Source organism: Myotis lucifugus, unplaced genomic scaffold, assembly GCF_000147115.1.
Source record: "Myotis lucifugus unplaced genomic scaffold, Myoluc2.0 scaffold_12, whole genome shotgun sequence".
Taxonomy (NCBI): domain Eukaryota; kingdom Metazoa; phylum Chordata; class Mammalia; order Chiroptera; family Vespertilionidae; genus Myotis; species Myotis lucifugus.
The window spans coordinates 396296-411829 of record NW_005871060.1 but is presented as its reverse complement, the minus strand read 5'-3'; the positions used below and the strand labels follow the sequence as shown (position 1 = coordinate 411829).

Here is a 15534-nt window from a genome sequence, read left to right as displayed (position 1 = left end):
CAACCCAGGCATGTGCCCTGACTGGGAATCAAACCAGTGACCTCTTGCTTCATGGGTCAACACTCAACCACTGATCCACACCAGCCAGGGTAGGTGATTATTTTAAAATGAATTTTAGAATAACCATAGCAATTTTATAATATAAATATTTCAGGCCTTTTATTAATATGGATTATTTTATTTAATTTTTAAATCAGTCCTCAGAGGTAGGAATAGAGGTAGTTCCCCATTTTAAAAAAGTTATGAGGTACCATCTCAAACCTGTCAGAATGGTTATCATCAATAAATCAACAAGTGACAAATGCAGGCGAAGATGTGGAGAAAAAGGAACCCTTGTGCACTGCTTGCTGGTGGGAATGTAGACCGGTGTAGCCACTGTGCAAAACTGTATTGAGTTTCCTCAAAAAATTAAAAATGAAACTCCCATTCGATCCAGTAATCCCACTTCTAGGAATATATCCCAGGAAATCAGAAAGGATATATGCACCCCTATGTTCATAGCAGCACAATTTACAATAGCTAAGATTTTGAAACAGTCTAAGTGCCCATCAGTAGATGAGTGGATTAAAAACCTGTGGAGCCCTGACTGGTTTGGCTCAGTGGATAGAGCGTCGGCCTACAGACTCAAGGGTCCCAGGTTCGATTCTGGTCGAGGGCATGTACCTTGGTTGCGGGCACATCCCCAGTGGGAGATGTGCATGAGGCAGCTGATCGATGTGTTCTCTTTCATCGATGTTTCTAGCTCTCTGTCCCTCTCCCTTCCTCTTTGTGAAAAATCAATAAAATATATTTAAAAAAATAAATAAATAAAAATAAAAAATAAAAACCTGTGGTACATCTACACAATGGAATACTACGCTGCTATAAAAAAGAAGGAACTCTTAACCATTTGCAACCACATGGATGGACCTGGAAAGCATTATGCTAAGCAAAATAAACCAGTTGGAGAAAGATAAATATCACACCATCTCACTCATTTGCGGAATATAATGAACAACATAAACTGCTGAACAAGAATAGAGCCAGAGTCATAGAAGCATCGAACAGATTGTCCAACCTAAGAGGGAAGGCAGGGGAGGTGGGTGGTAAGATCAATCAAAGGACTTGTATGCATGCATATGAGCATAGCCAGTGGACACAGACCGTAGGGGGGTACAGGCATGTGCTAGGCAGTGGGGAGCATCTAGGGAGAGGTCATCAGGGAGAAAAAGGAGACTTATGTAATACTTTAAAGAATAAAAAATATTTTTTAAAGTTTATCTTTATTGTTAAAAGTTTTACAGATGTGCTCCTCTTTTCCCCCATTGATCTGCTCCTCCCCGCCTCAGGCCTTCAGCACCCTATTGTCTGTGTTCATGGGTTATGCATATATGCATTCAAAGTCTTTGGTTAATTACTTCCCACCCACAACCCTTCCCCAACCTTCCCTCTGACATTCGTCAATCTGGTGCATGCTTCCATGTCTCTGGATCTATTTTGTTCGTCATTTTATTTTGTTTATTCAATTCTACATATGAGTGAGATCATGTGATACTTGTCTTTCTCTGACTGGCTTATTTCACTTAGCATGATACTCTCCAGGTCCCTCCGTGCTATCTCAAAGGGTAAGAGATCCTTCTTTTTTACTGCTGCATAGTATTCCATGATGTAAATGTACCACAGCTTTTTTATCCAATCGTCTACTGATTGGTACTTGGGCTGTTTCCAGACTTTAGCTATTATAAATAACACTTATGTGAACATAGGGGTGCATATATTCTTTCTGAATGGTATTTCCTCATTTTAATAGATGAGGAAAACAAGGCACTGAAAGTAGTCTGGCTTCATAGTCAGTGCTTTTAATCACCATACTAAATAGAATCTTTAGGCTTCTTATCTAAGCTTCGGATATTACTTGTACTTCATATAAGGTTACTTCAATTGGAAAAATAGCCTTGAATTTGATATTTGTTGCTTACACTCCTACACAGATTTGCTTGAAACACCATAATATTTTTAAAAAGTACTGATAACATTCTGATCTCTAATATCAAGCTCTTTTTTTTATTTTCTACTAGAGGCCTGGTGCACGAATTCGTGCACGGGTGGGGTCCCTCTGGGTGGCCTGTAGAGATCGGGCCAAAACCTGCAGTCCAACGCTGCCTGCAGCTCCTACCTGCTGCTCCCTCTCATCCCAGCTCCACTGTGCCTGCCATGGGCTCGCGCCCAACCAGTCCCGATTGGGAGAGGCTCACGCTGCCGCAGCAGCACTCACCAGCCATGAGCCCTGCATCTGGCGCCCTTCCAAGGGGAGTGGCCTGCGGGATCGGACTGAAACTGGCTCTCCAACATCCCCTGAGGGGTCCCGTATTGCGAGAGGGTGCAGGCCAGGCTGAGGGACCCCACTGGTGCACAATTGGGCAGGGGAGCAACCGTGGGAGGGCTCCAGGGTGTGTCCAGCCCATCTCATTCAGTCCCGATCGACTGGACCTCAGCAGCAAGCTAACCTACCGGTCGGAGCATCTGCCCCCTGGTAGTCAGTGCACGTCATAGCGACTGGTCAACCAGTTGACTGTCTGCCCCTTGGTGGTCAGTGCATGTCATAGCAAGCGGTTGAGCAGCCTTAGCATATCTTTAGCATATTACGTTTTGATTGGTTGGTTGGTTGTTCTGCCATTCAGTCTATTTGCATATTACCCTTTTATTATATAGGATTTATTTCTGAAGGAAGATAATGCAGACAATTTTTATCATTCCCTTCATGGTTTTGAGAGAAAACTTTTAAATGCCTTGGTAATTTACTATAGGTAGTTAAGATTTTGAACTAACAATTATATCTGCTACTAGGAAACTAGAAACAACTAAGTATTTGAAAATTGATGCTTGAATTTTTAAAAATACTGTGAATTAGTTGAGAGATGAAATACATAGGAAACACTAAGATGCATTTTTTGGATTTTTTTCCTTCTTCAAGTCTTTTTGCCAACATAGTAACATAAATCCAGCAACAGATAAAGACTTGGGTTATGATACATTATTACATTCTACCTCTTTTAAACAGCACCAAATACTTGTTGATGTCGTATTAGCTAAAACTATACTATTTGGAATTCAATACAAAGTGTGCTACCTTGCCTTTATTCTATTCTTTGGATTGTAGAGAGAATACTGTGCAAAGAAAAGACAATTTTGAAGTTAGGTCATTCTCTTATTTACATTGCTGTATGATCTTGAATGATTCCCTTACCCATTCTGGGCTTATTCCCTAATTTGTATATTAACGTGTAAGATAATTTCTTTTTTTTTTTTTTTTTTAATATATTTTATTGATTTTTCACAGAGAGGAAGGGAGAGAGAGATAGAGAGCCAGAAACATCGATGAGAGAGAAACATCGATCAGCTGCCTCCTGCACATCCCCCACCGGGGATGGGCCCGCAACCCAGGTACATGCCCTTGACCGGAATCGAACCTGGGACCCCTCAGTCCGCAGGCCGACGCTCTATCCACTGAGCCAAACCGGTTTCGGCAAGATAATTTCTTATATAGTTAACAAGTCTAACAGTCAGAAATGAGCTGTAGAAGGGATTTTGTCACTGTACTCATTCTTAAAGTCTCATTCTTCTAAAGCCAGAGTACCTGATAATTCCTAATCTTCATTGATGATAGTTTTTCCCCTTCTTTAAAAGCAGTGGTACAAAGTTGGTAACAATAAATAGAAACTATAATAATTACTATTTTAGCAAAGTGCCAGAAGAAAAAGCTCATTCTTTGTGGGGGTAGGATATAGCCTAGCAAAAGTGAGGGCACAGATTAACAATATTCAGGGAATTAGAATACAATAAAATATTCCTTTAATCATATTCATTCTCGTTTAATTTAATCTTTGGGGATTCAGACGTTAAAGATTTGGTATTACTTATTGGTCATTATTATAAACATGTTTTCTTTTCTTTGTTTTGGTAGATCCATAGAGATACCAGAAAATAAGTTTGGATTGATAACATGCCTTTGCTTTGTCCTTTACCTCAGTTGCTTTGTCCTTTGCCCAGTGCCTCTAGTATATTACCAGTCGGAGCATCTGCCCCCTGGTGGCCAGTGCATGTCTTAGTGACTGGTCGACTGGTTGATTGTCTGCCCCCTGGTGGTCAGTGCACGTCTTAGTGAGCGGTTGAATGGTCTTAGCATATCATTAGCATATTACACTTTGATTGGTTGAGTAGCCGATCGGTTGACCAGACACTTAGCATATTAGGCTTTTATTATATAGGATGTGTGTGTGCACATGTGCAGTGTGTGTGTGTGTGTGTGTCTATACACACATATGTATGTATTTGTGTGTATGTGTATGTATGGAGACACTGTTATTGTAGACTAGAGGCCTGGTGAACGAATTCATGCACTAGTGGGGTCCCTCGGCCTTGTCGGCAATCAAGGCCTATCGGGAGGCTGGCCGGCCAGGGGGAGGGACCCTGGGAGGTTGGCTGTGGGAGCACACTGACCACCAGGGGGAAACTCCTGTGTTGAGCGTCTGCCCCCTGGTGGTCAGTGCGCGTCATAGCGACTGGTGGACTGGTCATTCCAGTCATTTGGTCATAACAGTTGCTTAGGTTTTTATATTTTCTATATATATAAAAGGCTAATATGTAAAGTGTCCCTCGGGAGTTCGACCAGGAGACCAGGAGTTCAATTGCTCGCTATGACTGTGCTGACCACCAGTGGGCGGCGCGGAACGAAGGAAGGCCCCGCTGGCAGCCGGAAGGCCCTGATCGCCGGCCAGGCCTAGGAACCCTACCTGTGCATGAATTTCGTGCACTGGGCCTCTGGTATATTGATAAGTTTTGTCCTATAGACTTAACATTTAGTAGAAATGGGATCTTGCATCCAGATACACAATTTGCAGAAATCCTAAATGGGTTTCTTGCTATTCCTGAGGTTAGAAATCTGATCTGATCCTGCTTTGTTTAAAATCAAAGAGAGGGAACGATGAGAACAGCAGTTTTAGGACACTGAAAAGGCAGTCTCTTCCAATAGGATTGGGAACACTCGGTCATGGTGCTTAGTCCTTGCTGAATTGCCTCTGCTTTCTAACTTGCTTCCAGTATCAGAGGTACTAAGTAAGGCCAGGTCTTCGCTTTTCCTTCCTACATCATTATAGGTAGTTTTGTGCTTGAGAAGAGGGCATTCAGAGGTTATAGTATCGTCCCAAAATGACCTGTTGTGATAATCCCTGTCTCACTGGTTTCTCAGTTATTAATTTCCCCTGTTTTATGTGGTGGTTGAATTTAGAATTTGTCTATGTAATTTTTTTAAAAAACAGATTGTGATTTCTGGTTTCTAATGTTAACTTTACCATTACCTTAATCTTGAACATAAAAGTATTGCTTTGTACCACAGTTTTGTGACCTCTCCATTAGGGATAATACAGTGTGTCCCCCAAAATATGTATATACACTTTGAATAATTAACTCTAATGAGTTAAATGTGAAAAGAAAGAAACATCAATTGAGCTATCAGAAAAAAATGTGTGTTTATATTTTTTTGGGACACCCTATTATAATGATTCCACCTAACTTTAGAGGTTTCTTTTTGGGCTAAAATGGTCAAGAAAGTGAAAGTGCTTTCAGTGGTTAGGAGTTGTGTAAACATAGGTAGTATGGTGTACATCCACCTATCTTCCCCACTTATCCAGTCTCTATTCTTACCTTTCCTAGTAAATTATTTTCTGGCACTCCCATGATTACTTAAAGGAATCCAAGAACACATTTTATAGTACTAAATAAACAACAAAAACTTCTATTTGATTTAGTTTTAAGAGTGCTGGGATATGACCCAGAAAGGGTCATAGTTACCTTTTGTTTGGTTATGCTTTTCTTAACTATGTACTACATTGTTCCTTTTGGCTCATAATGAATTCAGGGAGAGAATATTACTTGTTCTTCTTCTTAATTATAGATGGCATACAATTTTATATTAGTTTCAGGTGTACAAGATAGTGGTTCAACATTTGTATACCTTGCAAAGTGATCACTACAGTAAGTGTAGTAACAGCATTTCACCTTACATAGTTATTACAATATTATTGACTATATTGCCTATGCTGTGCCATTCCTGTGACTTATAACTGGAAATTTGTACTTCTTATTTCCCTTTCCCTTTTCCACCCAGCCCCCACCTCTGTCTCCTCTGGCAATCATCAGTTTATTCTCTGTGTCTATGAGTTTGTTTGGATTCCACATATAAGTGAAATTTCACATATCAGTATTATTTTGCTTGCTGCTAGTTGGTGTTCACTGTCCTCTCTTCTGCATTAATTTAATCACATCACATCTCATAAAATTGCTTCTATATCATAAGATAGTAAGATATTGAGTCATTTCTTTGTTCTGTTTGAAGGGCTGTTTTGGACATGTTCTTCTAGTTTTAGAAACATTCAAACTAATAATTTTTCTCAAATCTTATAAGGATGGTGAGGTCTCTTTTGTTTGTTTTTTTGTCATATTAATCTTTATTATATCTTATCTCTCTTATATCCATTTGACTATCAGTGAAATAAGATTTTTTAAAGGGTGAATGTACAGAAGAATTCTTAGATAAAATACAGTAGCCTCAGGCATAATACAGTCTCTGTGTACTTGCTACAGAATAGGAATAATAAAATGAATTGAAATAAAGAGGCAAGTTTTAAGATTTTACATATTACCAAGATTTGAAGAGTAGAAAGTAAGTATAAACCAGTATGTCTTATTTAAAAAAACAAGCATCTAATAGAAGGAATGGAGGAAGACCTCTGTCTGTCAACATATCACTTGTATGGAAATCTGTTAGAAAATAGAAGCAGAGTGGACTACATTTGGTTGTGTGTACAAGGGGAAAGTATTAAGTAGTATTGTTAAGGTAGTATAGATAGACTATCTTAGGCTAATAATTATTAGCTTAACTATAATTATTTCTTAGGCTATTGTAGACTCTGTTTCTCTGAACACTTCTATACATTAATTCCAGCTTTCTAGTAAAAGCCAGATGGAAAAATAAGCTTCTCCTTAGCTGAGAAAAAGGTGTGTCACTGCATCCTCTTGACAAATCTCTTGAAGTGCTAAGAATAAAACTGCAAAAAGGTTAGGTAGATTTTATTCTGTTCTTTCCTATTAACTTGCTGACTTAGTTAAGGTTCTGTTCACCTTTAAATACCAGAAAATTCCAATAGCAGCTTAAAGAAATGGGGGAAGGGTAATTTTCTCACACAAGAAGTCCAGAAATGGCAGTGCAGAACTGATTTAGCAGCTTCCCCATCTATAGTGATTGGGCTTTTGTGCTCCTGCTTCTCACCACATGGACAGAGGTATAAAGGGACATAGGGATTAACATGCCATTACTAGGTGGTGCTTCCATAATTGTTTTTATGGTGAGTAATCAGACTTCTTACAACTCATTGGCCAGACCTGTATTACATGGCCCCTTGCTGCTAGAAAATGATTAGGGAGACAGTGAATAGTGCCTGTATCTTGTGCTCTTTTACCATGGCAGTTCAAGTACGGAATATAATAATATTGTATTGTACCTTGTAGATTTACATTGGTGCAAAAGCATACAGTGGAATTTAATCAAGTGGCAATGGCTAATTCAGATGGATCCGAAGCTATGCTGAACAGAGTGATGACAAAAGATAATATTGGTGTTGCTGTGGTATTAGAGGTCCACAAAGAATTATTTGGAGCAGCAGGTGAGTACAGTTTAAAATATTCTTACTAAAAATAAACACCATCCCAAGTTTTTCCATCTCAGACAAGTGCAGAGAATCTTTCTATTTATGCACAGTTATTTTCTTGTCTTTTGTGGAAAGTTGAGAGAGATTGGCAGGAAAATAGCACTAATTGTGTAAAGCACCATATATTTCTTGGGATATAAAGGTAATCTTTAAAAAGGAAAGTCTTTAATATGCCATTAATTCCAAAGGTTATTTGAAATAGGAAATGTTTTAGATAGGCTGAATTTGGTTATCTTCTTAGTCATATTTTTACCTTCTTGAGAATAAAAGCTTTTGTCTTTAAGGTTAAGTACTTGACACATTTTCTCTAATTTTTGTTATCTCTCAGTTATTGTCAGGGTAAGGGCTGGATCTTTAATCTATCTGCTTCTTTTGTTTTGTATTTTAGATTTTTTTATAGCTTTTATCGAAGTCAGAAACTCATTTATGTACTTTGCATATCCAGACCTCCCTCTCCCCCTGCTTTCTACTGACTGCCTTTGAGCATTTCATTGTTTATTTAACTATACTTTAGGCAAGAGTAAGAAGAATCTTTAAGAACACATCAGGGCTTTTATTTATATATTTTTTTATACTTGCTAACTGTAGAAGAAAATATTTTTGCCTTGAGTGTTATTTGAATTATTCAGACCATGCATATCTGTCAGACCTTTTTTTTGTCATTACTCAGTTTATCCATCATCAAAGATAATCAGTCTTTGATAGGATATTTAAAATTTTCTTTTTTAACCTCTCCATTTTTACATTTATATCCTATCTAGTCTCATTCTTCTCACAGATTTGGTACATTTTTTTTGGGGGGGGGGTTAATGTGAAAATTGAATATCCTTTGGAGTTTTACTTTTCTTTCAATTTTACTATAAATTATACAGTGGAGAGTTTCACATTCTGGTCTATGTCACTCTTGTACTCCTAGAAGAAGAGTTTAATATTATAGAAGGTGCTTATGACCCCTTTGAAGGGGCAAGTTTTTAATACTTAATATAGTGAATATTTATTTAATCTACAGCCAGAAGTGACACTATATAACTTCTAGGAAAAGAAGAGAGCTTAGAGAATTTCAGCTGCAAGCTTTATCCTATGATCAAATTGCTTTAAAAATGACAACAGTCAAACCTCGGTTCTCTAATGTCTCCCATCTAGAACAGTTTGGTTCTCAACAAAGTTTTTCATGGAAAAAATGTCTCAGTTGTCAAACAAAACTTCGGTTCTCTATTGGATAACCCTTTCATGGTGATATCTGTATGACCAGTCATGGGTCACTCAGGTGACAAAGGAGAGAAAAGAATGCATGAGCATGAGTTAATTTACCACTAAACCTCACGTTTTTAATATCTCAGGAAATTATGCTGGAAATATTTTCTGCTTTTGTTGCTGCTAATTATTATTAAATATGTACAGTAAGTACACGGTCCTAAGAAGGTTAGTGATAGCAGCAAAGTGAAAAGGGACATTGTGAGAACAATGATAGAACTTCAAAAAGAAATAATTGCAAAGTATGATAGAGGTGTTCGTTAGCATGTCTAATCTGGCTACTGAGTATGGCATGGCGAAATAGTCTATTAGCACAATATTAAAACAAAAAGGCCATCGAGAATGTTGATGTTGCTAAGGGTGTAAAAGTGGCCAGGAAACAACAATCACAGGTAATTGAAAAAGGTTAAAACAGGGAGTCATTTAGGGGTCTGGAATGGACTAATTCAATTTACATTATTTCTAATGGGAAAAAAATCAGTTTTTTAACAAATCACTTCTTGAACAGCCTTCCAGAATGAATTAAGTTTGAGAACCAGCCGAACCGGTTTGGCTCAGTGGATAGAGCGTCGGCCTGCGGACTCAAGGGTCCCAGGTTCGATTCCGGTCAAGGGCATGTACCTTGGTTGCGGGCACATCCCCACTGGGGGGCGTGCAGGAGGCAGCTGATCGATCTCTCTCATCGATGTTTCTGGCTCTCTATCCCTCTCCCTTCTTCTCTGTAAAAAATTCAATAAAATATATTAAAAAAAAAAAAAGTTTGAGAACCAAGGTTCTACTGTATTTCTGTCACATATAACACTTACTTTAGTTACTTGTTACACAACATGAAAGATAATTATAGCTTAGTAAAACAGAAGGAAACTTTACAAAAATAGTAGACGTAGAAAGTTAGGTCTTTTCCTGCAGGTTTTTTTTTTTTTCAATATAAAAATTTGAGAGACATTTTTATAGAAATTTCAATGGAAACATTAATTTTGTGTGTTCACTAATTTTCCATTAGTATAAAAATATATAAAAGTGAGAGGCCCTTATTCATATTCTGTAGGAGTAACTCTTCATTTCTTTACACGTCACTAACATGTAAGATATATGTATACAGTTTTATTTAAATTGCATCATACCATGTATATTGAGCTTTATGCCTTACAGGTTAACTACGTTTAATTTTCATAACTTTTAATGTATTACTCTGTCTGCCATTTTGATGAAAGTACTATGTTAATATTTTGACAAAGAACAGACTTTTAAGGGAAAAAAGAACCTTACAGATTTTCTAGTTGAATATTTTCATTGTCCAAGTAAAACTAAGCACCAAAAAGTAACTGGCCCAGGACTACACAAAATAATCCTATATAATAAAAGCCTAATATGCTAAGTGTCTGGTTGGCCAGTCGGCCGTTCAACCAATCAAAGCGTAATATGCTAATGATATACTAAGGCCACTCAACTGCTCACTATGATGTGCACTGACCACCAGGGGGCAGACAGTCAGCCGGTCGACCTGTCACTATGACATGCACTGACCACCAGGTGGAAGACGCTCCGACCAGTAGGTGAGCTTGCTGCTGGGGTCCGTCTGATCGGGACTGAGCAAGATGGGCCGGACATGCCCTGGAGCCCTCCCGTGGTCCCTCCCAGCTGGCCAACCTCCTGCGTCCCTCCCCGGCTCCAGTCGTGCACTGGTGGGGTCCCTTGGCCTGGCCTGCTCCCTCTCGCAATCCAGGACCCCTCCGGGAATGTCAGAGAGCCAGTTTCGGCCCGATCCCACAGGCCAGGCCTAGGGACTCCACTGGTTCATGAATTCATGCACCGAGTCTCTAGTTAGTAATAAAGCTGGGTAGAATAAAGCATGGGTTAGTCATAAACCCATGTCCAGACTTTGAGAGCACACTGTTCATTTTAATTTTTAAAATTATCTTATTTGGGCATATGATATGAATTTGTTTTGGTAGAAAATTCACTTTCTCATTTTATTTTGTATAGGTTAATATAATGTTACTGCTTTTTTACTGCTGACCTATCACTGAGGTGCTCAAAAAATGCAAGGTGAATAGCAGAAAGAATTTAAGGTTTAGATAACTCAAATAACTGAAAACTTGCCTCACTGGGTTATATTGATATTTAAATGATAGATATATTTAAAGTGCTTCTTTATACTAAGAAGTCAGCAAATCAAGGTATTATAATCAAATATTGTTTAGTTATATCATGGTATAATTTCTAATTTAGGCATATAGAGCAGGAGTCAGCAAACATTCTGTAAAGGGCGACATGTAGTTTCTAGCGCAGTCTTTAAAAAAATTACTTTTTTTTTTTTTAGAACTCTTTTAAAAAGTAAAAGCAGTCTTTGCTTATACAGGCTGTACAAAAACAGGTGGTGGGCCATATTTAGCCCATGAGCTGCAGTTTGTCAACCCTGATCGAGAGAAGTAATTCCTCTGTTGGGATTACCAGAATCTCAGCACTTTAGCTTATGAGAACTACTTTATGACATAAAGGGGAAGATATAAATTAATGGAAAAGAGTAAAGAAGTGGCTATGGATTTGGGGAGAGAACCTTAAGATACCGCCTTTTTGATAAATAAAGCATAACTTTATCTTCCTTTTTATAATGTTTAAATTTAGGTATGAAGCCTATTCATGCTCCAGACAAACAGCTGCTTATAGTGGCAAATGCCCACATGCATTGGGACCCAGAGTATTCTGATGTGAAACTCATCCAGACCATGATGTTTGTCTCAGAGGTTAAAAACATTCTGGAGAAAGCCTCTAGTAGGCCTGGCAGCCCAACAGCAGATCCTAATTCCATCCCGCTGGTGCTATGTGCAGATCTAAACTCATTGCCAGATTCAGGTATTTATAGCATCATTTCCTATTGCTTTCAGTTTTGCTTTTACTTCTACTTGAAAGGACAGCTAGCTCTTAACTTTTGAGTAGAGAATTTCTCTTCTAAATTTGGGAGTGTATCAGTAAGAATCCTGTGGATGGGACATGGGGCAAATGATATTGTTTATTCCTTCTTTATTTTACCAGGTGTTGTGGAATATTTAAGCAACGGAGGAGTAGCTGACAACCACAAAGACTTCAAGGAACTCAGATACAACGAGTGTCTCATGAACTTCAGCTGCAATGGGAAGAATGGAAGCTCAGAAGGGAGAATCACACATGGCTTCCAACTGAAGAGCGCCTATGAAAATAACTTGATGCCTTACACCAATTACACCTTTGATTTCAAAGTGAGTGGTTGCTCTGGGCTGCTGTAGAAGTTATTTTAAATATAAACATGACAAGAAAGGTTTATATTGTGCTTAATTGCATAATCTTCAGGAATTTTTAGATTCCCAGAATGTGTCTTGGCTAAGTATGCACTTAATGTAAAAGAGGTTTGTTAGGTTTTGTGATTGTTATTCTTTCTTTTTCTTTTTTTGTATGTGTGATTGTTTTTCTTGACTTGAGAATTCTTTTTAAATCCTTATTCAAATTTCAAATAATATTTGGTAACAGAAAAAACAACTAAAATGCTTATTATGTGCCAGGCACTGGAAGCACTTACGTTTATTAATGTAGTTAAATTTCACCTGCCCATACCATCCCTAACTTTCAGTAATGACCCAAATAATATGCAATCTGATATAGCTAAATTCACCTTGAATGAATTTATATAGTATTCTCTCAAAATTTTGTTAGTACTTTTCATTGATATCTTATTTATCTTTTAAGTATTTAGGTTTCTTTAGGAGATGGTTGTACTTAGGATCTGTTTTATAGTACATCCATGTAGTCACACTAAAATATTCTCAGGCATTGGAACACTCCAGCCTAATAATAGGAAAGATATTTCCATAGAGGGCCCATTGTGAAAGACCAGTTGTTCTTTAGAAAGATTGACTGTAGTGGTTTTCTGTAGTAAATCCTTCTCCCTTTGCTAATTTTCTGATCACTATGTCTGCATCTAGCTCTTTTATTTGTACCTCTGTTTGATTTTCTGGCATTTCAGGCATCTATCTTAAAATCTTATACTGTCCTGAAAACACACACAGATGTTAGTAAGTGGTTTGATGTAAGAAGCCTAGGGGGAATTTAATAAAATACTAAAGCAAATTTATGAAATGGGCTTTTAAATCTCCAATAACCTTTTTCCATTTTCAGTGCTTATTACCCCTTTCTAAGAAACAAGCAGTAGGAAAACAAAAGGAAATTAATGTACTGATGTTATTAGTCTGCTTTTGTAATCATGAAGTGGAAAAAATTGTTTAGAAGTTGAATCTAATTTTTAGTATTTTTGCTCTTAGAGTAGGTAATGGTTGGTTTTGTTCAAATCACTCATATGCAGTGATGTGCTAGTAAATATTTAATAGCTAGTTTTCTGGGGAAACGAAGCCCTAATCTGTAGTGTTTGCTGATTTCTGTGGTATAAGTACTCCCGTTGTAGTAGATTTCAAACTCCCATTTACTACCATTGAACACAGAGTTGGGATGAAGTGCTAAGAAACAGGTACTAGCCAGCTGTAACACACTATTACTCTTGGGTAAGTTTGGAGGAAAACCTCCAGGTTTAATGATACACAGTTTGCTATAGGTTAATTCCTATTTTTGTGACTGTAGTGATATATACTAAACACACATACACAGACACAGATTGTGATACATCTCTGCCAGCACAGTCCTAGTAAACCTAAAATAAAGTTCCCCAAAGTAAGTGCTACTAATTCTACACTTGTTTTGGTATTTGTTTAGGTAAAAAGACCAATCATTTCTATCTCCTCTAGGCTTCCATAAAGGTTACTTGTGCCTTGTTCATAAAGTTAAAATTAGAGAAACAAACAAAAAAAAAAATTAGAGAAACAAAATTTGAGATATTGAGTTATTTTTAAATCCTTTGTTGATGTTTTTCAAAAGATCTTACATATGTTTTAAATAAAAAATGTTATTGTTTTAAATAAAAAATGTTATTGAACCATTTACATTGCCCAAATAAGTATAGTTAAAGAACCAAGAGTACATGGCTCAGAGAGTGTTTACTGTTTGGATATGTAGGATAGGATGAGAAAGAAGGAGAGCTATAAAAATCTGTGGGAATAATGAGTTCTATACCAATATTGAAAGCAATTAGTAAAAACAGGTAGGTAATGGAAAATAGTAAAATGTCCTGTGATTAGCATTAAATAACAGATCCAAATGCAGTATCCAACCATTGCATCAGTGGAGTGTTAGGTTTTGTTTACTTGATTTAGCATTTGTTTACTTTCTCAGTCCCTTGAATAGGTTAGAAATGTAGAAAAGTCGTACTTAGAACTCAGATTCATTTAATTTAGAACTGATTTGAAAAGGGTAAACAGTTAGGAGTATTACTTTTAGACCAGGCATCTTAGTGAGTTTGGGCTGCTATAACAGAATACCATAGGCCAGCGGTTCTCAACCTGTGGGTTGCGACCCCTTTGGCGGTCGAACGACCCTTTCACAGGGGTCACCTAAGACCATCCTGCATATCAGATATTTACATTACGATTCATAACAGTAGCAACATTACAATTATGAAGTAGCAACGAAAATAATTTTATGGTTGGGTCACAACATGAGGAACTGTATTTAAAAGGCCAGAAGGTTGAGAACCACTGCCATAGACTGTATGTCTTATACAGGGACATATTTATTTCTCAGAGTTTTGGAGGCTGGAAGTATAATATCAGCGCCAGCATGGTCAGGTTCTGATAAAGACCCTCTTCTGAATTGCAGATAGCTGTATCTTATATCCTCACATGGCGGAGAGGGCAAGAATGTTCTCTGGGGTCTCTTATAGAGCACTAATCCCATTCATAAGGGTTCCATCTTCATGACCTAATCACCTCCCAATTCCCACCTCCTAAAACCATCACATTAGGCATTAGGATTTTAACATATGAATTTTGGGGGTATCAAATCATTTAGTCCATAAGTTAAATAAACAGCTTAATTCATAATTTCTGCTGCTGCTCTTCCCACCCTAAATCTAAGGGAGTGCCTGAACTATTTAATGAGAAGAAAGATAGTTTTCCTATGTCAGGTGTTAAATTATGAAATATCTATATGTATAAAGAGCCAGGGCCATCGCAACCGAACAGACGACCAAACAGGCTGAGCGGGGCGATAGGGCCGGCAGGGGGGTTAGTGAGGGACGACCAAACGACTGAACAGCAGGCTGTGTGGGGTGATAGGGCCAGCAGGGGGGTTAGTGAGGGACGACCAAACGACTGAACAGCAGGCTGTGTGGGGTGATAGGGCCGGCAGGGGGGTTAGTGAGGGACGACCAAACGACTGAACAGCAGGCTGTGTGGGGTGATAGGGCCGGCAGGGGGGTTAGTGAGGGGTGACCAGGCCGGCAGAAGGGAGCAGTGAAGGGCAACCAGGCCGGCAGGGGGGGGGGCATTTAGGGGCTACCCAGGCCCGGCGGGGGGGGGGGCAGAAAGGGGGTGAACCCAGGTTGGGCAATGGGGGCAGGGGGAATTTGGGGGCGACCAGGCCCGGCAGGCAGAAGGCAGGTTAGGGGTAATCA

At 38.4% G+C, this 15534-nt stretch overlaps 1 protein-coding gene across 2 annotated transcripts in view; it reads left to right on the top strand.

The window, feature by feature from the left end:
• The window catches only part of CNOT6L (CCR4-NOT transcription complex subunit 6 like), an 80903-nt gene that overhangs the window by 53013 nt on the left and 12356 nt on the right, over window positions 1-15534 (top strand). For both annotated transcript variants that reach the window (XM_023750311.1, XM_023750312.1), the window contains 3 exons: window positions 7546-7700; window positions 11628-11855; window positions 12036-12238. In XM_023750311.1, the coding sequence (XP_023606079.1) occupies window positions 7546-7700; window positions 11628-11855; window positions 12036-12238 (586 nt within the window). The remainder of the gene's footprint in view (window positions 1-7545; window positions 7701-11627; window positions 11856-12035; window positions 12239-15534) is intronic.